This window comes from Neodiprion lecontei, chromosome 4 (genome assembly GCF_021901455.1).
Source record: "Neodiprion lecontei isolate iyNeoLeco1 chromosome 4, iyNeoLeco1.1, whole genome shotgun sequence".
NCBI classification, from domain to species: Eukaryota; Metazoa; Arthropoda; class Insecta; order Hymenoptera; family Diprionidae; genus Neodiprion; species Neodiprion lecontei.
Window position 1 is genome coordinate 28,285,037 of NC_060263.1, and position 19,843 is coordinate 28,304,879.

Consider the following 19,843-nt stretch of genomic DNA (forward strand, 5'->3'; position numbering starts at 1 on the left):
CCACCGAGTAGCAGGTGACCCTGATGCCTATGTGCGCTGTGTGCATGCAGGCCTAGGTACGTACACACAGGCCGAACCGCCAATAGAAACAACTCTCTTGGGTCATGAAAAGTGTCACTCGTGTCAGCTCATCGCGCCTCGCATAATCACGTGTCCAACGGTCAACGGATCGCCGCCGCCGCAATTCGAACGAATTTTTTCGAAAAACAGAACGCGCTCGCTACACGGAAATCTCGCCTCTGGCTTTACGCATAATTATAGCTTCACCATGTCGTACCGCGCGAAGCTCTACGCTCATGGGAAACTGAAATCCTGTTACGTTGGTTTCGTTGTTGGGTTAAGGTATATGTATATATGTGTGTGCGCATCGTGGATGGATAAGGCGCATCGTGGGGCGCCGGGATATTGTTTGGAAAAAGTGCGGGTTACGGTTCACAACCATTGACTGACGACGCCTCGGCGCTTAAACTACGTACGTACAATTATATTAATTTCCTTATGTTTAACCAGAGCTGGCTATTGCAGCTTAGGAGATGTGTTCGACTGTTTGAATAATATTGGTCGTCCGGAAATCTAGACTTTGTGTTAATTTTATTACGATCAAATTGATATGTTTAACAGTTACATTGTTTTATCACGAAATACGGCAGCAAAAGTTACTGGAATTATGAATACAAGTTTGATTATCAATGTTTCAATTTAAATCGGCTCAAACTTATGAAAAATTTACAGAATTCGTTCGATTTTGCTCCCTGAAATCTCATTTTATTTATAAAATTGTTTTCTACAATCTTACTGGTACAATTTTTTTTAATCGTTTGACAGCGTTAACTCTTTCAATTTGAATTGGTTACATATATAAAATACAAAATACATTCGTGTAAATTTGTAGGAATCTTAATCTTCTTAAATCTTAACGTCAAATCTCACAAACTGACTAAATTTTTATTTTGAAGGCATTTGAAGTGAAACATGGACGTATACATATATATGATTTCGATTATAATCATACTATTATTGATTTTTTGATTTATGGAGAAATCATCGGAGTTTACGAATGCATTAATTCATTATATTATACACAATGTAATAAAATTACTCGTAATAAAATTATTAAAAGGTATTGATTTTTGGTACAAAAATTTATATTTGACTGAAATTTTGATACATTATCTTGAGTACTAAGAGATTGAAATCCCTCGAATTTTAGATCTATATATATGAACTGTACTGTACTTGAGAAAACGAATTTAACTATTGAATGTATAAAAAAAACACGACGAGTTACATTTTTTCGACACCTGGAAATGTTAAAAATCTTGGGACAAAAATTCGGTGGAAATTTTAACGAACGTGTAATTTTTGTGAAAACGCAGTCAAGTTGCGAGATATAAAACTTGAGGAGTTTTCGCCTGTCTTATAAATTACATTTACTTGCGTCGGTGATTATCTGTTTGAAATTAATTCGAACTTGCACTATCGCATTAGCTGGGTAACACCGATAAGATATCTTCATATAATTATTTCAGTGTACTTAAGGTGGCAACCCGTATCTATAAAACAATTATATATCATACATATTATAGATATGTAACGTGCAACGGAGTTAGCTCACCTTATTTTTACAAGCTGCACTGCAGTTTGGTGAATACGTGGGAACGACGATCGTCGTTCTACCGTTGAAGCCGACGGACATGGTTCCGACGAAATGTCAATCGCGTGAAAAATCGAACAGCTCAAGGTCAGTTGCAATGTCATGTTAACGACCTTCGAAGTCTTGCACTTTCGTGTCGTTATCTTCTCCTTTTCCGCATGCTGCAATTCGTCGTTGGTGATCCACAAGAGCGCGGAGATGCTCGACTGTCGCTGAAAAGATCTACTACTAGACGTGAATTTAATGCGAGGTCAATACCCGCCAATTGCCTGCCGACAACCTCGTACGACAGTGTTCTAAGGATCATTCGTGGATGTCACTCGCGAGGAAAATTTTATTCACCGTACCGGAGATCGTGCACGATCTTCAATAGTGGATCTCTTATCGCTGGATAACACGGTCACGCGTCTGTTGCTTCGTCGAATTTTACACTGCGGTAGAGAATGATGTGTAAATTTATTTTAAAGGTCTGATGTATTCTCGGGACACCTACGAACACTTGAGTTAGTCACTTTGCGAGCGATGGATCATTTAGAATGACACCGGCGAATGCTGGATCAGTCATACGTTACACACCGTTGCCACGCCTACCTTCCAAACAATGATATGCGATTAAAACTTATCGCAAATTCAGGCTAGCTTCATTCCGCGACAAGATCTCACCGCGAGACGCGAGAGTTTCGTCGACTTGAGTTTTCAAAACTCATTACGACAGTCAGACCATGCGGCATTCAGACTCAAATCAACTCAAGTATACATAGATTTTCATGTGCCACATATTGGTATGTGAGATGGGAAACCGTTTGATTTCTTTATTCGGATGAACGTTGTAAGTGATCGTATCAACCTGGTTGGGTCTTGATGTACGGGAGAAAAGTTTTCCATATTGGTTTTAATGATTTTTTAAATCAGATAATTTTTCTGTGCAGTGACTCTTTCATAATATAAGTACAAACCGAGTGCTCGTCCAGAAAATAATTGTCTCGTATTACGCTGGGAAATTTGAGAAGTCGGTTTCGGAATCAGGTGCAGTGTCGGTAGTTTCGGACTTTTTACGTCTATAATAACTATATATACACGTGCGTGTAAAACCGCATTGAGAAAAATATCATTTGTTACGGTTACTACAAAATTCTTGTTCAACAGCTGTCGTAGTAGCAACAATTGTTTAAACATCGTCGGAATTACAATAAAATGAGTTACAAGTAACTAGTCAGTGGGATCATTATTGTGAATACTCTACTTTCCCATTACATCGACGTTACATAGTTGAATACTATCTTTTAGTTAAATAATACCTTGACATCAATTTCTGGATGAACCAAAATTAAATTATCGCAAAATTAATACGAAAGTATAGCACACGCGAGTGACCATGATCGAAAATAATAAAAACAAAAAAAACAGGTATAATATTGAATTTTCTCGTTACGGTAACAAAACTGATTTTCAATTTATACCCAGAACTGTACATTTCGGTTATAGTAAAAAATTAAACTAGTCAAGGTCCGTATAGTAACAATAAGTAACTTTTCTTCTCGGTGCGACTTGTCGAATTCATTGCGAAATTGACGTTACTATAGCGAGCGTAGCCTAGGTACGTTTGTACTCGAAGGCTTAGGCGTGCAGAGCCTCGCTGACAGTATGTTTTACCACATTGTGTCTATAAATAAGTGGAATAATAGAATGACGAAACTGTTCATGAATCGCTTCAACGAGGAGGAATCAGTGTTTTGTCAATTAATTTTTGTAATATAATACGGGTAATGCGTTTCGAGTGTTGACCGCTCTTTGTGGTGCATCTGTCCTACGTACTTATACAATATGGCATTGGATTGCAAATTGCGATGATAACGTCAAGGTGCAAACACTGGCTAGTAACCTGAAGACGGCTTCGCGACGTTGGTAATATGCTTATTGATAAGGAGTGCAGAGCTGTGCCTGTACATTATTACGGTATAATCGCAGCCTGCAGATGTGTCGAATGCGTTGTAATTTAACGTATAGAATAAGGTATACGTTATGAACAACGCTTTGGCCCGCGAGCGCATATTTTAGAATTTTTTTTTCCATCTTGCAATTTTGGTCGACTATTTTTCGTACACGGAGTAAAAGTTTTGGAATGTTTCTTTTTTTTTTCAAGTATTTTTATTATGTTTATTTTTCTCTTATTTCGATAACTTTTACATTTGGTTTACCCTCACGAAAATATGAATAAACGTTTTCAGTTTATTTTACTATTTTATTGTTCGTGAAAGAGAGGAAATTTGCCTCTAGACTGCATTAAAGGGCATTCGTATTGGAATATTGAGATATAAACAAAAGCTCCAATAAAAAAAATGTGACACACTGGCTTGGATCGTGGAAATGAATAGACTGAATTGACTGAGACAATTGTTACCATTAAATTTCTGATTTGATCTATTATTTTATAAATTAATAAACACTATATTTTTACATTGAAAAGTTATTATCGCTATATTCGTTTTAATCCATTATTTCCCTAGCATTATTCCGTATCGAGTTACGCACGCGGTATATTTATATGCAATATAACCGGGATGTATAAGATTATTATGGGAATGGAATTTTTTACGCACGCTGTAAAGAATTTCATTCCGTATATTCGTGTATTGATACGATTTATTAAAATAGAAATTATTATTTTATATTAACTAGCTATAAATGTATATACGTATATGGATACTGAATACTTGTCTTCAATGCGGCATAAATAAAATTATGCATCTATGGATATAATTTAATGCGTTGGATATCGTTAGCTGTATTTAACGCACCTGCACGTCGAGTAAAAAATAATATAAAATAACGTGTCGTGATAATAACTATAACGATATATTATTATCATCGTGCAATGGTCATGGCCGTAGAATAATGTGTTTATACCTAATCTACTTCGTACGAATTAGGGTATAACAGATGATGATTTAATGCGTATAAAAGTGTTGTATTTCGTTTCGGATAGAGGAATAACAATAATAATAATCAGTCATAGAACGATTAATTATTATTAATATTTCGCTGATTTTCTCAATTGCAAAATTAATTGCAATTAAAAGTTAACGGCTAAATTATTAATTCATTTAACATATTATAGTATATCGTATGCAAATATGCAGTGTATTTGATACAACTCATACGTATATCGTAGTGTAAGTACGAAAATATTTTTATTGCACGAGTTCATTGGACGGTTTTCACAAAAATATACAATTCAATTATCCCCTAGTATGAATAATTACGACTACATGCATGTTATATGTATAATAATATATATATGTAAAAAAAAAAAAAAAATTAAAGTTCCTGAATTAGAATTGAGCAATGACTGTGTTAATTGGTTTAGTGAGTATATAATAGATATGCATAAAAATTTGCTTCGTATTTACAAAATATACGATGCCTAATTCTAGGGCACCAAAATGCGGCCTTAATATCATACGATCTTATACAACCTTAACTTTTATATAACAATACGTATGCATAAGTATACATACATATGTATGGTTACAGTCATTTATATATGATTATATGAACTGTAACTATATAAATTGACCTTGAGCTTTTTCGATTTAAAGCTCGATCTACGATTAGGCAGTGCGCGCTCTCATTTACCTTTGACTCGGCAGATCTCTTCCTTACCGACAGAAGACCCATCTAACCATTCTCCGCGCTACAAATTTAACAGTTTGTCCGGCAGATGTCGGTGTTGATTACAGTTTGAAGTCAAATCAAGAGACTCCGTAGAGTCTCGCGTCAAGATCTTTGGCCACCCTTATTTTGTTTTTCAATTATACCTTTAAACAGATCGTCACTGATCTCACTCCTGGCTGATCCGCATCCCCGACGAAATATCTTGTTAAAGCTGGCGGCGCGGCTTATTCATTCAGGTAAACGTTCGTTTATATATTCCGAACATCGCGGTTCAACGGCTCCTTCTGCGATCTGTACCGCCGTTCGGAAAGAATCAAGAGAAGAAAAAAGAACGTACAAACTTAAAAAAGAAAAAAAATTGTCCACACTCGATAAAACGCTACTCATACCGCGACCGACTCAACGGTGCTCGGATAGTGTTCGTTCAAGCATAGGTAAGAGTCTCTGGCAATGATCAGCCTGTGCTGTCCGTTGACCAAAAGGTAGGAACCCTTTTTTTCCGTCCGCCTGCTCAGCTCGACAATTTCCCGGGCGAACTTCACACTTTTGTAAGTCTTTACGACGACCGTGGTCAGGATTGCAAATCCGATCAGTGTCAGTCCGTAGGCGAAACAAGGCGCCGCTACATCCATGAACGTCGTCGAGAGGTACATCCACCTTCTTATCGGTGGTGTCAACTCGTCGATTCCTTCCTCCAGCCACATTATCGGAAATACGATGTCCGGGAAATTGGCAGCCGCAGATATTGCCGGCTGATTTTCCACCTTCAGGTTCAACTGTACTCGCACCTTACCCTCGACCGGAACTCCCAATTTCTGGAACGAAAAGTCAATTGGAATACTGGTTAATTAAATCATTCTCGGATAGAGAAAAATATAGACGCAGGGTCGGTTAGTCTGAAGTTTTGATATTACGTTGAAAAATTTCTGCCACGTATTATTAAGCATATCATTCGCGATTTGTCAAGCTTCGTTTAGCAAGCGTCATTGACCGGTTAATTATATTCATTTGAATAAAAAAAAAAAAAAAATATATGATGATCCGACGCCTAGGTAGATCGAAAATCATTTATTATCATCCGCCGAATTAGACCCGCATTTGCCGTTATAAACGCAAAAGACCGTCACGAAAGTATATTGGTCATAACAGTGCTAGACCGTTTCTGAGATATACCATTACTCCTTCCCGACGACGGCTAACAATGCCGAGTCGATGCTCAGGATCTGTTTGGACAGCATTTTATTGTAAACCAAACAAATTCAACTCTCTTCAGGTGCAAACTATGATCAGACAAGTGTAACGGATTTTATAAATTTTGTACACCCGATCACAGATTACAAGTTATCGTTATACCGCAGCAACTAATAATTTACAAGTCTAAGACGAATTTATACATCGCGAGTTCATGTTCATAAATTGAATCGTTTTACTCTCTGTTTAGCGATGGGTACAATTTCCTCACCGGTTGAATTTTGAAGTACGTTTCATGCAGCTCCTGTTTCGGTGTCAGTCCTTCAACGGCGTCCAAAAGTTCTGGTGCTGCTTTGTAAAAGTGCGGCCATGACAAGTAAACCGGGGCGCCTTAAAGAAGAGGATAAAAATACGATCATTATCATTACCACGATGTTCCGGATGATCGCCACTCGTCACGGTCACTTTTTCTGCGACAAAGAACTTGTCGCAGATTCTTGCACAGGCGATTATTGTTAACTTAAGACAGACGGGGAAACTCACTGTACTGGCACGGGCTGATATTCTGCAGACCACGGACAGGACAGTTCTCCGGTTCGTCCTGGCAAAAACACTCGTTATCCGGGGTTTCCTCGCTGGGTGGATCGAAGATGGTGTCTGTCGGTGTGTACAGGTCAGCCCTGATTCCGGTCTTGTCGGCTGGACCACGGTACTGGAGCGGTAAAATTCTGCAGATATCCTTGTCCCAGAGATGAACAATGTCGGAACCAGTGGTGTCCCGAGGCGGGAAGAACGATCCTGTCGATTGCAAGGACACCTCGTTACGATGGCCGTACCGGATATCGTAATTTCACAACATGGAAGTATTTCGAGTGCATCTTACCTTCGGAAGCGCTGATAGAGTTGCACGGCTCCTTCGGCCAGAAGGGGAGAGTATCCATGCCGTTCAATTTGTTTAGAAGACCAAAGTTTTTCATACCCTTTTCACCCGTGTAAATTGTATGGACCTCGCTCAGCGTGCCGTTTCTCTGGAAAAGCGTAGAAGAAGTTTGTTACGAATCATGTTACAGCTAAAGGCTCCGGAAGTATCGCGAACGAATGACTGCGAGGAACAGGCATCGGTACATATTCTAATAACTTCTGCCAGCTTTCGCGTATGTTACTGGTTACAAACAGAGTTTGTGCAACGATGCAGAGACTGTAAGGTTAAACGGCGACGAACGTGACAGTTTTACATCGTGCATTGCAGGCCTTTGTTGATCAGATCATAAGAATGATGTTCGATATTTCCAGCTTGAGCTATCCGCGAATATTGATAGATACGCTCGTTATGTACGCTTCGTGTGTGGAATTTTCTTTTTCGCAATCAGTCTGTGCAACGTTGAGTGGGCGGTTTCGCAAAGGCCTGTGGATTAATTTTTTCAAGGTTGTATGAAATTTACCGCAGTGATCATAATTGTCGAAGAAGTGCTTCGGGCATGAAAGGGGGCGCCCTTTACGTCGAATTCCCGTATCAGTCTCATAATCTCAATTCCGTACACGATAAAGGCATCGCTGACATACTTACGCCTAAAAGAAGCCCCATTTGGCTCATTGGTCGCCTCGTTTTAGGGAAAAACCTATGAGCCAAACTAACCAAAGGATCGTCGTAACCGAATACCAATTCCTGCGCCGTAATCGGGACGAACGGCTCGATTCCCATACCCTGCAGAAAAACGGAGAGTCCCATGGTCAGGAATCCAGGCAAACTCTTACTCTGAGTCGACAGTGTCTGTAATGATGAATGTGAAAGTTTATTAATACGAAATATCATTGGCTGCCATAAACCGTCGTTAAAGTATTAATATATTAGGCATGTAAAGGCATAACACTGTACACCAGTCCGCTCAAGGGCGCTGGTACAGATTGAAATATAAAAAAAAAAAATATTTTTTATGCAAAGCTGTTGGACAATAAATGGCTAAAATTTTGGAAATTTTAGATACGAGATTGCAACTTTTCACATGGTTATTTTTTCAGAACCCCGGGTTTGAAAGATGTCGACGCGCTGTCCGAAGAGGATTAGACGTCGAACGGTTGGATTGAACCAACGGTGTGCCTAAAACCTTACGACACAGATTTTGGTAAGCAACATGTTTTTTTTATGTGAAAATGAACTTTGGTTGAAGAAGGAATGAAATCTGGACTATTTGAAATTTTTAAAACCAATCTGTATAGGTCCCCTTTAACAAATGTCGGCACTTTGTCAATTATCGATTGCACGTTGATCTACAAGTAAATTTGGACAACCATGTAAAGCGAGGGGAGAATTTTCGTCTAACGTTAATTGATATGCTAATAAATGATGAACTTGAGAATAAGATGATAAATGCACGATGATATGCCTGTAGATCGGTATCAGTTACGACATACATGGTATCTATCTCGAAACTATACATATATATATACATATATACATATATATAATGTGTTTCACACTTTACTGCACTCCGTCCGATAATATATATATAGATAATATATATATGAATTTTCGGTGATAATCTATTATATAACTCTAATATAATACATGGACGGAGTGCAGTAAAGTGTGAAACACATTTTACATAGAGCAAGCGTCCATCAAAACGCGCGTCGCTGTGAACAAATAGTAAATACAATTTTAAGCATCATCGTTAACTAATCGCACATACGATATTTGTACATAAACCTGTAACTTCTCTGGTACATTTTATAGTTCTCTGCGTAATCCGTATATGATCCTAACGTAAATGTTACACAGTATTACATTATATGTACACGCCAATAATCATACCGCAAGTGCATAACACGCGACAGAGTCGTAGAATTTCGATAAGACTCCACGGCCCCGGCTTACAGATTCACTGCGTCTGATTTTATTACACGAGATATCTTACCTTGCAGAAAATGAAAATATATAGTGAAAGACTAGCATTTCTCATATGAAATCAGAATGTGACAAAGTAGGCGAAGCGAGATGAAACGTCTTGAACTTTAGACGGTGTACCTACATTGTGGTCGCTATTTGAGTTTGCTACGCGTGAAATCCTGTTGTCGTACACACGTTGCGCGGTGAATCGTGTCGATAGGTCATAACGTAATGACCCTGTTGTGTGTCTTCTTGTTCCTAACCAAGAGCGTCGTTGAATGCCTGACGAGTATCTCAACATAGTTAAAATCATGAAGTGACCCGGCTCGCGGTAAACTCAACTTTCCATTGACACAACATCGTTGTTTTTCTTTCGAATAGATTTACTCTCACTCAACAACGAATCTCAAATCACTTGCCCAATTCCACTTCAATCGGAATTCATAATTATCTCGCAGCTGCTTATCCTACTTAGCCGCGTTGCCCGAATAATTATTAAAAATTATACATTATTCGACGACACTGAAAAAGAGCGGCGTACGCACTCACCAGTAACGGTATGTTGGGAACCATCACGCGAAGGTCCCCATCCTTCGACATCTCCGGCATGAAATTCAGGATCTTTTTGTGCTGATAGGTCACCGTTCCGTTGTCGTGGAAGGCAATGTTCACTTTCTCCATGTCTTCTCTGGAAGATAAAAATTAAAAAAAATTAACCGGCAAATCGACTCGAATATAATTAGCAAATTTATTTGCCAACTTTTATGCCCTATCTCGCGTGTCTTAAACTCTACGACGCGGCGACAGGTGTGCGTGTACGCCGTATGGGATTGACAGTGTACACAGGCCTGCTAGGATCACAGTTATGTTAAATTTATGCGAAAAGGAAATCGAAAGTCATGTCGCTGAGTGTATTATACGTACACACTGTAGGTGTATGCGATATAATTATGTGCGGTAATACATGCGATGTATACAGAGAGGCATTATAGGTATATAATAGCCGTATGTAATTGAAATGATTTCACTCTCAATAACGTATAATAATAAATTACAGAGGGTTCTCTTAATTCTTAAAACGAATTCTGTGCGCCGCGTGTCTGTACGGGAGAAACTCGCGTGGTTATAATTCCGCGCGAATTACGAAATCCGATTAACGCGAGTATAATTAATGTTTCGATGTTTTTCTTTCTCTCTCTTTTTTTTTTCTCCTTATCCCGACTAACAAATCTGTACCGCGTGATACGGTTGAGGCGATGTTAAGTAGCAACCCGACGTTCCGAGAAAACAAACAAATAAATCAATAAATAAATAAACAAATTACGCCCGTTTGAACAAATTGTTATCGTTTTTATGCAACGACGTAATCCTCCGGCCGTAGAACACCGTACATTTTTTATTTTCAAACTTCCGACATAATATCATACCTACGGGTACCTTTACCAAGAAAAACTCGAGTTCTATATAAAATTCCGTGCATGCCATGCACCGCCATGTAGGCACCGCCGCAAGAGCTCGCTACACGAAGAAGTGATTTATTCGCGACGATGGTGACCCAGTCTTGCGACGTAATGATATAAGCGTATAAAGGACCAGGGGTTCTGACCCCGGCCGTTCGTTACACGCGGAGAGTCCTTGCATTATGCACGGTGGCATCCGTCCGCCGCATGTGTGCATGCATTGACGCATCATTGCACACGATGCAGTTCAGCGGTATAATAACAACGTAATGTACCTTCCCTCGAGCTAATTTATGCCGGATAAAAAGAGTCCCGTCCAACGTGTTCCGACCTCAGATGTCACGTAATCGGATGACGTCGCGTCGTTCTCGGAGTAGCAATTATATTGCACAGTCGAGCTGACTCTGATTATTAGAGCCGCTGACAACGGGTTCCGTAGAATCTTGGTCGCTAATTGAATCTCAATGCAGACTGCGTGCCAGCTGACCAATCATTTCTTTGGCGCACTCGGTATTCAAGGATTCGATGAACGTCGTGCGATAAGATGCACGAGTGTATAAGTAAATGATTTGAATACCGTCCCATTAGGTAGCTACCGTACGACGTACATTGTGTTACTCCGCAAACTCGTGGCGTGCCTTCACAATTTCAACGTATCTTGATCTTAATTTCTTGCATATATTTCTCAGCTCTTTTATATTTAGGTGCCTGGTACTTGACGCGAGAACTGCTATAGTTGCGAAACATGGCCTTACGTTAAACGCGAACAACCGGACAGGCAGAAGGAACGCTTAATTGTCAGGAAAAACTAGGAAGTTTTTCCACTTTGAATAATTATCCGCGCGTAATCCCATAGTTAAAAACGCCAAGCTGGCATGGCAGGTAACCTTTGCACTTGTCGCTTGTCGGGTATGCGCATCACGAGTTCGCAGTTAATTTTCACGTTCTGTTTACGCACGAACAACAATGCTCGGGAATTATTAAGTCTCAAGAAAGTCGACGAAATTCGACTGCAGTGTGGACGGAGAAAGTGAACTTTGCGCACAACCAGACGACCCAGTTTCCGGCTGCTGCAGGGCATCGCTCTGTATTTGGATCTACTCAAGCACGTGTTTCCCAAAAATTAGATAACGCTGTCAGATTAGAAGCCCGACGTAGCGACCTTGCTTTGAATTCATCGAGGTAAGCAGTAGGTACCTACAAGTGTCCGAACTGAACCGAGTTCTTCTCTCTCCAAAGGCTTTGTGCTCGCTTTTCGAAAAAGAGAGGAGAAAAAAAAAAGAAACAAATTGTTCGTCATTGCGCATTCGTTGATTGCGAATAACTGTAATCAAGGCCGTTGTGCGAAAGATGAGCCGTTTCGTCGACATTCGTATTTTAAGTTAACTAGACTCGGCGCTAATTGCAACGAGATACGTAGCTGCGTTACCGCCTGCAACGATGATCGCCGGAGGTGTGTAATCCGAAGCAAAATTAATCCAAGAAATCATCGACCGTGACAAGTTCGCGGTACACCGTGTACATAACGTGTACGGTATACGGGCGCAGACTCGAGCGAATTAAACCGTAAAGTAGGAATGATAATTGTTATACTTTGTTGCGCTAACGATATTCATTCCCTTTCGAGAATCGAAACTTGTATAAATAATACACTGTTGTTTGCTTAGCGGAACACATTATACGTATGTACATACCTATAGTTATTACGAGGTACGCGATTTCTAATGCCTGCTCAACCAAAGCACGCGTGCGTGCCGGCTTACAGTTTGTAAATACACGAAAAACGAGGTACAAAATTTCATGTTTACAATCGAGAGGCCGTCTCTCTTTCTCTGTCGTCAAATTATATTCGCTAAAATATCGAGTGCCGGTGCTTTGCAAGCTCTTTATACTTTCGGATTGCGTGCATAATTATTACTTTATTACGCATTCGTCAAACACCGTTCGAGTTGTCTCGAGCGTAGAACCTGGAACCTACTTCACCGGTGTCGCTGTGACAAAACCGTCGATATACCCGGTCGTTAAAATACATGCCGCAGCTTTTTGTCGGACGATTTGTCGTCTCGGCTTTGATCAATTTTTGAACCAATTAGACGCACGTGTATTTCTATGCGTTATAAATCTTATCGAACTGGTCGCCGATTACTCAATATTCAAAGTGTGTCAGAGTAAATGGCTTTCCAAACGACTTTTTTTGTTCCAACGCTCCAGACTGCGACAAACAGTTGCCGCCCTACTTGCGATCACCATCTCGCGATGATCGCCGATCCGATCGAACGGTGCGGCTCGTATAATCGTCGAACATCTGCCCCTTATTATCCGGGATCCAATCTTTCCCTTCACCTTACTTTTTGCAAGTTTTATTGTACTTTCCTTTCGGTTTTGGGTCAGGGTCCGAGGTCTCTGCGAGTCACTTCGTTCGCGGAGAGTTTGGCGCGTATTTGATTATCAAGTTTTCCATACTCGCATGTTTGCACATCAATTGCGTAAGAGCGAAAATACTCGGCGACGTTCACGCGCTACAATACCAAGGAATCTGCATCCCGATCCCCCTGATGATTCTGGCTAAATCGACGATGCCGATCGGATGTGTGACTTGAGTGATCGATTCGGAATTACCGACGTTGTCTGCGGGCTTCCCGGTTTTTATGATCGAATTTTCATATCCAAGTACTCGCCAGCTTTGTTCACGCGTCAATTTTCTGCAGCACTACAATTTCACTGGCCAACAGTGGTTTTCTTGCTATTGATATTTGAGTCGTCTTAGAAACATTCGATGTCAACGACCTTAGGAGTAAGCGTAGTTTTTCGAAATTGGCTCTAGTTATTTAATTTATCGACATTTTCATATATGACTCAAAAAAGCAATCTTTAGGTGAAAAATTCGATTTCTTTTTTTTTAATATCTAAAGTTTATCAAAAAAATACTATCAATAACTTTAGTTATGCTTACTTTATTCGGACAGAACTATAAAAAATATAAGAAATGTAATACTTTGTTGTTCTCGCCATGAAAAAGAGGGCACGACAAGTTTCTTCGAAAGGGGGGGGGGGGGGGGTATTGGGGTGTTCCGAAAAAAAAAATAAAAAAATTTCTCTCAAACACGCATCAAAATTTCGGTAGAGCATCTTAAATAGAATATCTCAGCCAAATACGCGCTTTTAATATTGATTTTTTCCATTTTCCATTTAAATAACAGGTACAAAAATTTAGGACAATTTTTGAATTTTATTTTCTCATAAACGTCTGACGTATAAATCATCTAAACGTACATTTAATAAACTATCTGTATTAACAGATTCTTATAGGAAATTTCACGCTCTATAAAAAACTACTGATATAGAATTTTTCTAACTTTAACCGTTCAAGAGAAATTCGCCTATAAACATTGAGTCATCTCGAATACAATACTACAATAACATAAAAACCAGAGCCAATCTAATATAATCATAATTATCTTCGTAAGTTTTACGTTCTCAAACACCAGGATTCACAGAAAAAATCAGAGCAACAAAAAAAAGTATTTATTTCGTAGAGCTGTGTTTTAAATTCGATAGGTTTTAGCCATCGCACAGCAGGGAATCGTTGTGTATTTAATTACGCAACTTACGCTCGCTCACAGGTCTGGCTCATGTGTATGCATACCTCACACACCTCTAAAATTACTCGCGGATTATGTTCCAGGAGGAATTCCAATCTGACTCAAGCGTCTTCCGATCCTCATATCCACCACGTTTACTTATTTACTCTTTTCACATAACTACACTTCATTTGTCTTCAATTTTAATTTCACGTTGGTGAAAAAGGAAAGAAAAAAAATATGTCACATATATTTACCTATACGTATGGAGTACGTAGATCCTCCAAGTGTACAGTTCAACCATAATTTATACAGGTTCTTCTTAATACAGAGGAAGTTTTCCGTTTAAAGAGAAAGACGTCGTTATTTTTGTTTATTCCCATTATAAGCGTCTAAGTAAAAATCTTGCACAATATTCGTAGGCTTTTATCCTCTGCAGAAATCGAAACGAGGATTTATTCATCGACCTTTTCATAGAAAGTTTACTCTGATGCTCAAATCAAATAGACATCGGAGAAATGAAATGAAAGCTGTTGAACAAAATTATTCATTTTATTGTTGTATTCTTTTTCCTACGCAATGACGTTACAACAGGTTCACGTTTGTTAAACATTAAATTTTCTACAAATCAGTTACTATTTTTCCAATGCCCAAGCAATTTTCTTTCTCAAATAAATCTACGCAGATTTGATTGTTTCAGAAATTGAGGATAAATCTTAAGCTTGAGCCGACACGGAATTCCAGATGCTCATCCGTAATGCTCGTACACAATTTTCGAGTATTACGGTGAAAAATCTGGCAATATTCGAATTTTTGTTTCCGGGTCTCCCCTGACATTTCGGTGATACTTAATACGCTGGAGATGCCACAACATCCGTTCGCAAGCCATTATGTCACATGTCCGCTGATCCCCGAGGCCTTCCTCGTATCGCGCAATCAGCGCGTAATATTAACAATGCGTGTTGGGTTGCGGCGAAAGCGTTACGTCTTAAAGGCTGGGTTATTTTTCCGGCATGAAGCAGTTATAGAAATGCATAAATGTATACACGTGCGTTTGTATTTGTGGAAGGCGGTATTAACGATCTATCAAATGTACAGTCTGGTAAAACGCGATGCAATAACGGTTGGAAGTCTAGGCTAGGCTCCGTTCTGTCAAACGATACTGTAGCCTCATAACCGCGTGCCGTACAAATAATATTAGTATAAATAAAATAATATTTTTGATCCTGTAAATTAAATTTTCTTTACGAATCGACAGGAGACTGATTCTATTTTCTCGTGTAATTGTCAGACGGTAAAAAATGTAGTAGATGTAGTAGAGGTTGCGATAAGCTGCGATTGTGTTTTTGAAATTGCAACAGAACTCCGGAAGAACGATATGATTTGTTAAAATTTTTCGCTAACCGGAGTTTCCGCGTTTTTGTAGTTATTTAAATTTGCCTCGCCTCGTTTCCGTTTAACCTTTCAAACTCTTTCGGTCCATCGGTTTTTGGCCAGAATGCACGTTCTAATAATTCCTACAAGCGGCCACGAGTGCATGAACATAATATTCAACGGAGGATGGAAAGCCGTTGCGAAATGCGACACCCGGAGAGAGGAAGCCACTTTTGAGGTTGTAAAAAATCTCTTCAGATATCTTGAATCGAGCCGCGCGCGCGACTCGAGGTTTGATAGAATCGGGTGTGATTCTTGTCTGCGTGGTTCATTGTTATGCCTGACACGCTCGCACGTATTTTGCGGCGTCTTTAGTGCCCGCTTGTTTGACAAGAGTAAAAAAGTCTCACGTAGACTTTCGCCTGGTTAACCCCTGAATTATTACTTCGTAAGCAACTCATCGTGTACTCGATTTCTGTTCTCTACATTAATTATCATTCGTTTTTCGCGACGATTTTGTACATTTTAAAATCAGATTTTGTCTTACGCCTTAAGGGGATGACTTAGCCAATTCTTACCGACTGCGTTAAATGCCATTTATTTCTACTATTGCAATCGATTTCGATGATTACTTGTTTGATTTTACTTGCGAATTATAATATATTAGGGGCCATCCATAAATTACGTCACACGTTAATGGGGGGGGGGGGGGGGAGTATCTCCGTAATGTGTCATAGTGTGACAAGGGGCAGGGGGGGTCAAAAGCTTTGTGACGTCACATATTAAAATTTAAATGATTTACCAGTAATAGCTAATATAAAGGAGTAGGTCCAAAGTCCATGGACACAAGATGATTAAGTTTTTTATCTTTAATTAACATAATTAGTCGCTTTTTGTTTCCTAAATAGTCGTTTTTTCTTTCTGTTATCATAAATATTTGACACTATGTTGATTTTATTAAAGATTATTTAATAAAAATAAGAAAAAAATGAAAATAACTGTTTTCTTTTGATTACTTTTTAAATACATGCATAAGTTTGAAGAATTTGTGACGTCACATCAGGGGGGAGGAGGTTCTAAAAATGTGACAACCTGTGACGAGGACGGGGGGAGGGGCTTAAAAGTTCTAAAATTCGTGTGACGTAAATTATGGATGGCCCCTTATACGACGGTTTGAACCTTGAGAGCTGGTCAGGATGTGATTTTTTTTCTCGATTCTCAAGCTAAATTAATATAAATCTTCCTACGTCGGTTGACTCTTATAAAATGTTGACCGTAGACAGTTTAATTCCTTAGTAAAAAAACATGTTTTCTTGTTATTATACTTTCGCAGATGCGGTGAATCGACACTCAATTCTTGTAACAAATTATCTTGAACGCGGACGTGTATCGCGAAAGGAATTTGTCTGTCATTCGCCAAGTACATTAATAGGTTTATATATACATTTGCATATTTATTCGCAAGGTATAATGATATTCAATATGACCAATAACATTTTTCTATCGTAAACAAAAGTACGTAAACTAATAGATTCTTTTCTTTCCACAACCTATAACTAATTCCAAATTTACTTTAATGGCGGACGAAAAATAAAGAATCGAATAATCCGGTATAAATTACAGGTTATTATACGTATAGGTACATATAGGTATAGGTATACATACTCTTGGATTTAAAAATCGTAATTATTCACACGCGCAAATAACAATATAAAAAGTTTTTTTATTTTTACGTAGCTGTTGAAAAATTTTAAACTTGAAATTTCGTTTCAACCTTGGACGTAAAACTGTGCATTCGGCATTCGTTCGTAGTTTTTATCCGTTTGACTTAACGTTTTAGTGTTTCAAAATTTAAAAAAAAAAAATAGGAGTTGAAAAAAAGAGAACAAGATTCTGGAACGACGATGATAATTTCCTGTCATTTTTAATCACGTTGCGATCACATATCCTACATAATATGTGTAGGAAACGCAAAGAGTGTCAAGGTGTGTACATGAGACGCGGTTTATTATTCAAATGAATTTTACTCCGTACCTGCATATCGCGTTTCTTGCGGTTCCATATATTCCTACATACTCACACCTTTGATATCCGTGTTTATTAGAGTCGTAAGATTTTAGAAAGCCAATCCCATAAGGAGATCTTAACGGTATTTGAACGGGCTCTTCAAGCCACGAATTTACGAAGAAAAAAGAAGCGCGGAAGACAAATTCGTGCCCGCGGATTTACACAACTTTAAACCCATTGATGGTTGAGTACCGCTTATCGCGGCGATTATGCTTTGCAGAAAACGGCATTACCAAGGTGAACGTCTCGTTTCTTCCTGTCTGCGAAACTCAAGGTTTAATTTCAACATCTGGAGCCATGTTAATGGTATCGTGGAATTTCCGTTCCTTGAATTTTGAATGAAATAAATATAGTAATTAAAAAAATTTGAATATCCTAAAAGGAAACAAAAAATTTGTTCGTGTTATGTTTTGAGAGCGAACATTACACCGTTTGCGGTTGGTCATCGATCTTGTCCTATAGCTCGATTGACTGCTGAGTTAGACGTGGTTACATCACCCGTCTGCCAATTTCATTCATCGTTATTTCTTTTTTTCTCCCCCCTATGTCTATCGAAATATTATACGCATACATATTCACGTAATCAATACTCGAAGATTGTACAAAACGAGATTATTAATATTGTATAATATACGGGTAGAGTATACCTAACTCCGCTAGATATATCGTTTGGTAATTTTTTCCGAGGCATGTTGACATGTGGCTGGTTCCGAAAAAATTTAATTACACGTTACGTCTAATTTCGCAGCACACCGCAGCCGGGTTTGAGTGATGAAAAATCGAACCGAAGTTCAAATTAGCATCATTGGCAAGCAGCCCTGAAGCGTGGATATACCGAAGACCTATCCCACTAAATTTCGAAACTTCACGTGGGATAGACGGAGTGTGACCAAGAAACCTGCTCGTGTTTGCCGATGAGAAATTCGCGGCTCGGGAATGTTGCCTCCCGGAGGTCTAGACTCCGCGGTTCTGTTACACGGATATGCCCTTGTTGGCCGTTCGTCGCGACCTACCGACTAGGAGGTACGTATCTAAACACGCGCGGGATCATGTAATAGTGAAATTGAATCGACGACGAAAATTATACGCTACTTGGTATTACGTAAATTCCACAACGCTGGATCGATGCGGACGGGTTTCGCGCCATTATGTAAAGTGGCTAAAATTCGTTGACACAATCAGTGGAATTTGCCGCGCTGCGTGTCCCGCAGTTCCTGGATCATCCGCATAATTTGCAGGCTGCTGCATGGCGCAGGGCGTGAGAAGAAAGTTTCTTCGGTGGCAAAATTGCATCTAGCTAAATCTGTGAATTTATTGTCCCGGTGATAAAACTCGGCTCATCGATATGCAGCGTATACGGACTTCGTAACTACCGATTTCCACTTTACTATTCATCTCTCGTTTGTTTTTTATTGAATTATAAATCATGTTTCCTCATATTCTCGAAAAATACGGGTCGTTCATCTGAGGAATCGAAATTATTAACTCTTAGGTTCGGCCAGCGTTAATTGAACGGTAAAACAGCTTCGGTTTACGATGTTTTTTTTATATTTTTTTTTTTGTTTTCCTTGTATCGAAACACCAACACCTATACGGTTAGTATTTTGCAGCGCAGGTGTTCTACGCGCGAAAGGCTCCGGAATTGCGACACCAGGTTCTGCAACTTCGACCGTTTATCTCTTTTTTTTCTGCAAACTTGCAGAAATTTGCCAAGTTAAACAGTGCAGAAATATTCCGTCTTACGGATTATATTTCAAAGCAGATTTCCACCGGTGTTTGTATGCATGTATTCCATTGTTCAGCGGGCGTAATCGCTCGCGTAAAATGGTCCAGGTAATCGACGTCGCGTAAACTCTCGATTCCAATCGTTTTGAACGGTGCGACGTAAGCTTGCCTCTAACATTTCTTGCCGATTATAGTCATTTCGTGAAAGTTGGCTGTTTTTATTCGCCAA

General features: G+C 39.2%; 1 protein-coding gene and 2 long non-coding RNA genes across 6 annotated transcripts in view; 2 read left to right on the forward strand and 1 right to left on the reverse strand.

The window, feature by feature from the left end:
* Window positions 1–59: 59 nt before the first annotated feature.
* LOC124294141 lies at window positions 60–19,168 on the forward strand. The gene is made up of 3 exons (XR_006904029.1): window positions 60–472; window positions 8,540–8,643; window positions 18,638–19,168. It is a non-coding gene; the product is annotated as an uncharacterized LOC124294141 (long non-coding RNA).
* LOC124294140 lies at window positions 1,663–5,642 on the forward strand. The gene is made up of 2 exons (XR_006904028.1): window positions 1,663–1,741; window positions 1,844–5,642. It is a non-coding gene; the product is annotated as an uncharacterized LOC124294140 (long non-coding RNA).
* The window catches only part of LOC107222831 (scavenger receptor class B member 1), a 46,456-nt gene continuing 31,444 nt past the window's right edge, over window positions 4,832–19,843 (reverse strand). For 3 of the 4 annotated variants that reach the window (XM_046738218.1, XM_015662347.2, XM_015662348.2), the window contains exons 5-10: window positions 9,957–10,095; window positions 8,088–8,291; window positions 7,404–7,548; window positions 7,064–7,318; window positions 6,792–6,910; window positions 4,832–6,144 (exon numbers count right to left, since the gene is read on the reverse strand). In XM_046738218.1, the coding sequence (XP_046594174.1) occupies window positions 5,713–6,144; window positions 6,792–6,910; window positions 7,064–7,318; window positions 7,404–7,548; window positions 8,088–8,291; window positions 9,957–10,095 (1,294 nt within the window). In that variant the 3' untranslated portion in view covers window positions 4,832–5,712. The remainder of the gene's footprint in view (window positions 6,145–6,791; window positions 6,911–7,063; window positions 7,319–7,403; window positions 7,549–8,087; window positions 8,292–9,956; window positions 10,096–19,843) is intronic. The other variant, XM_046738219.1, reaches the window with a different exon arrangement.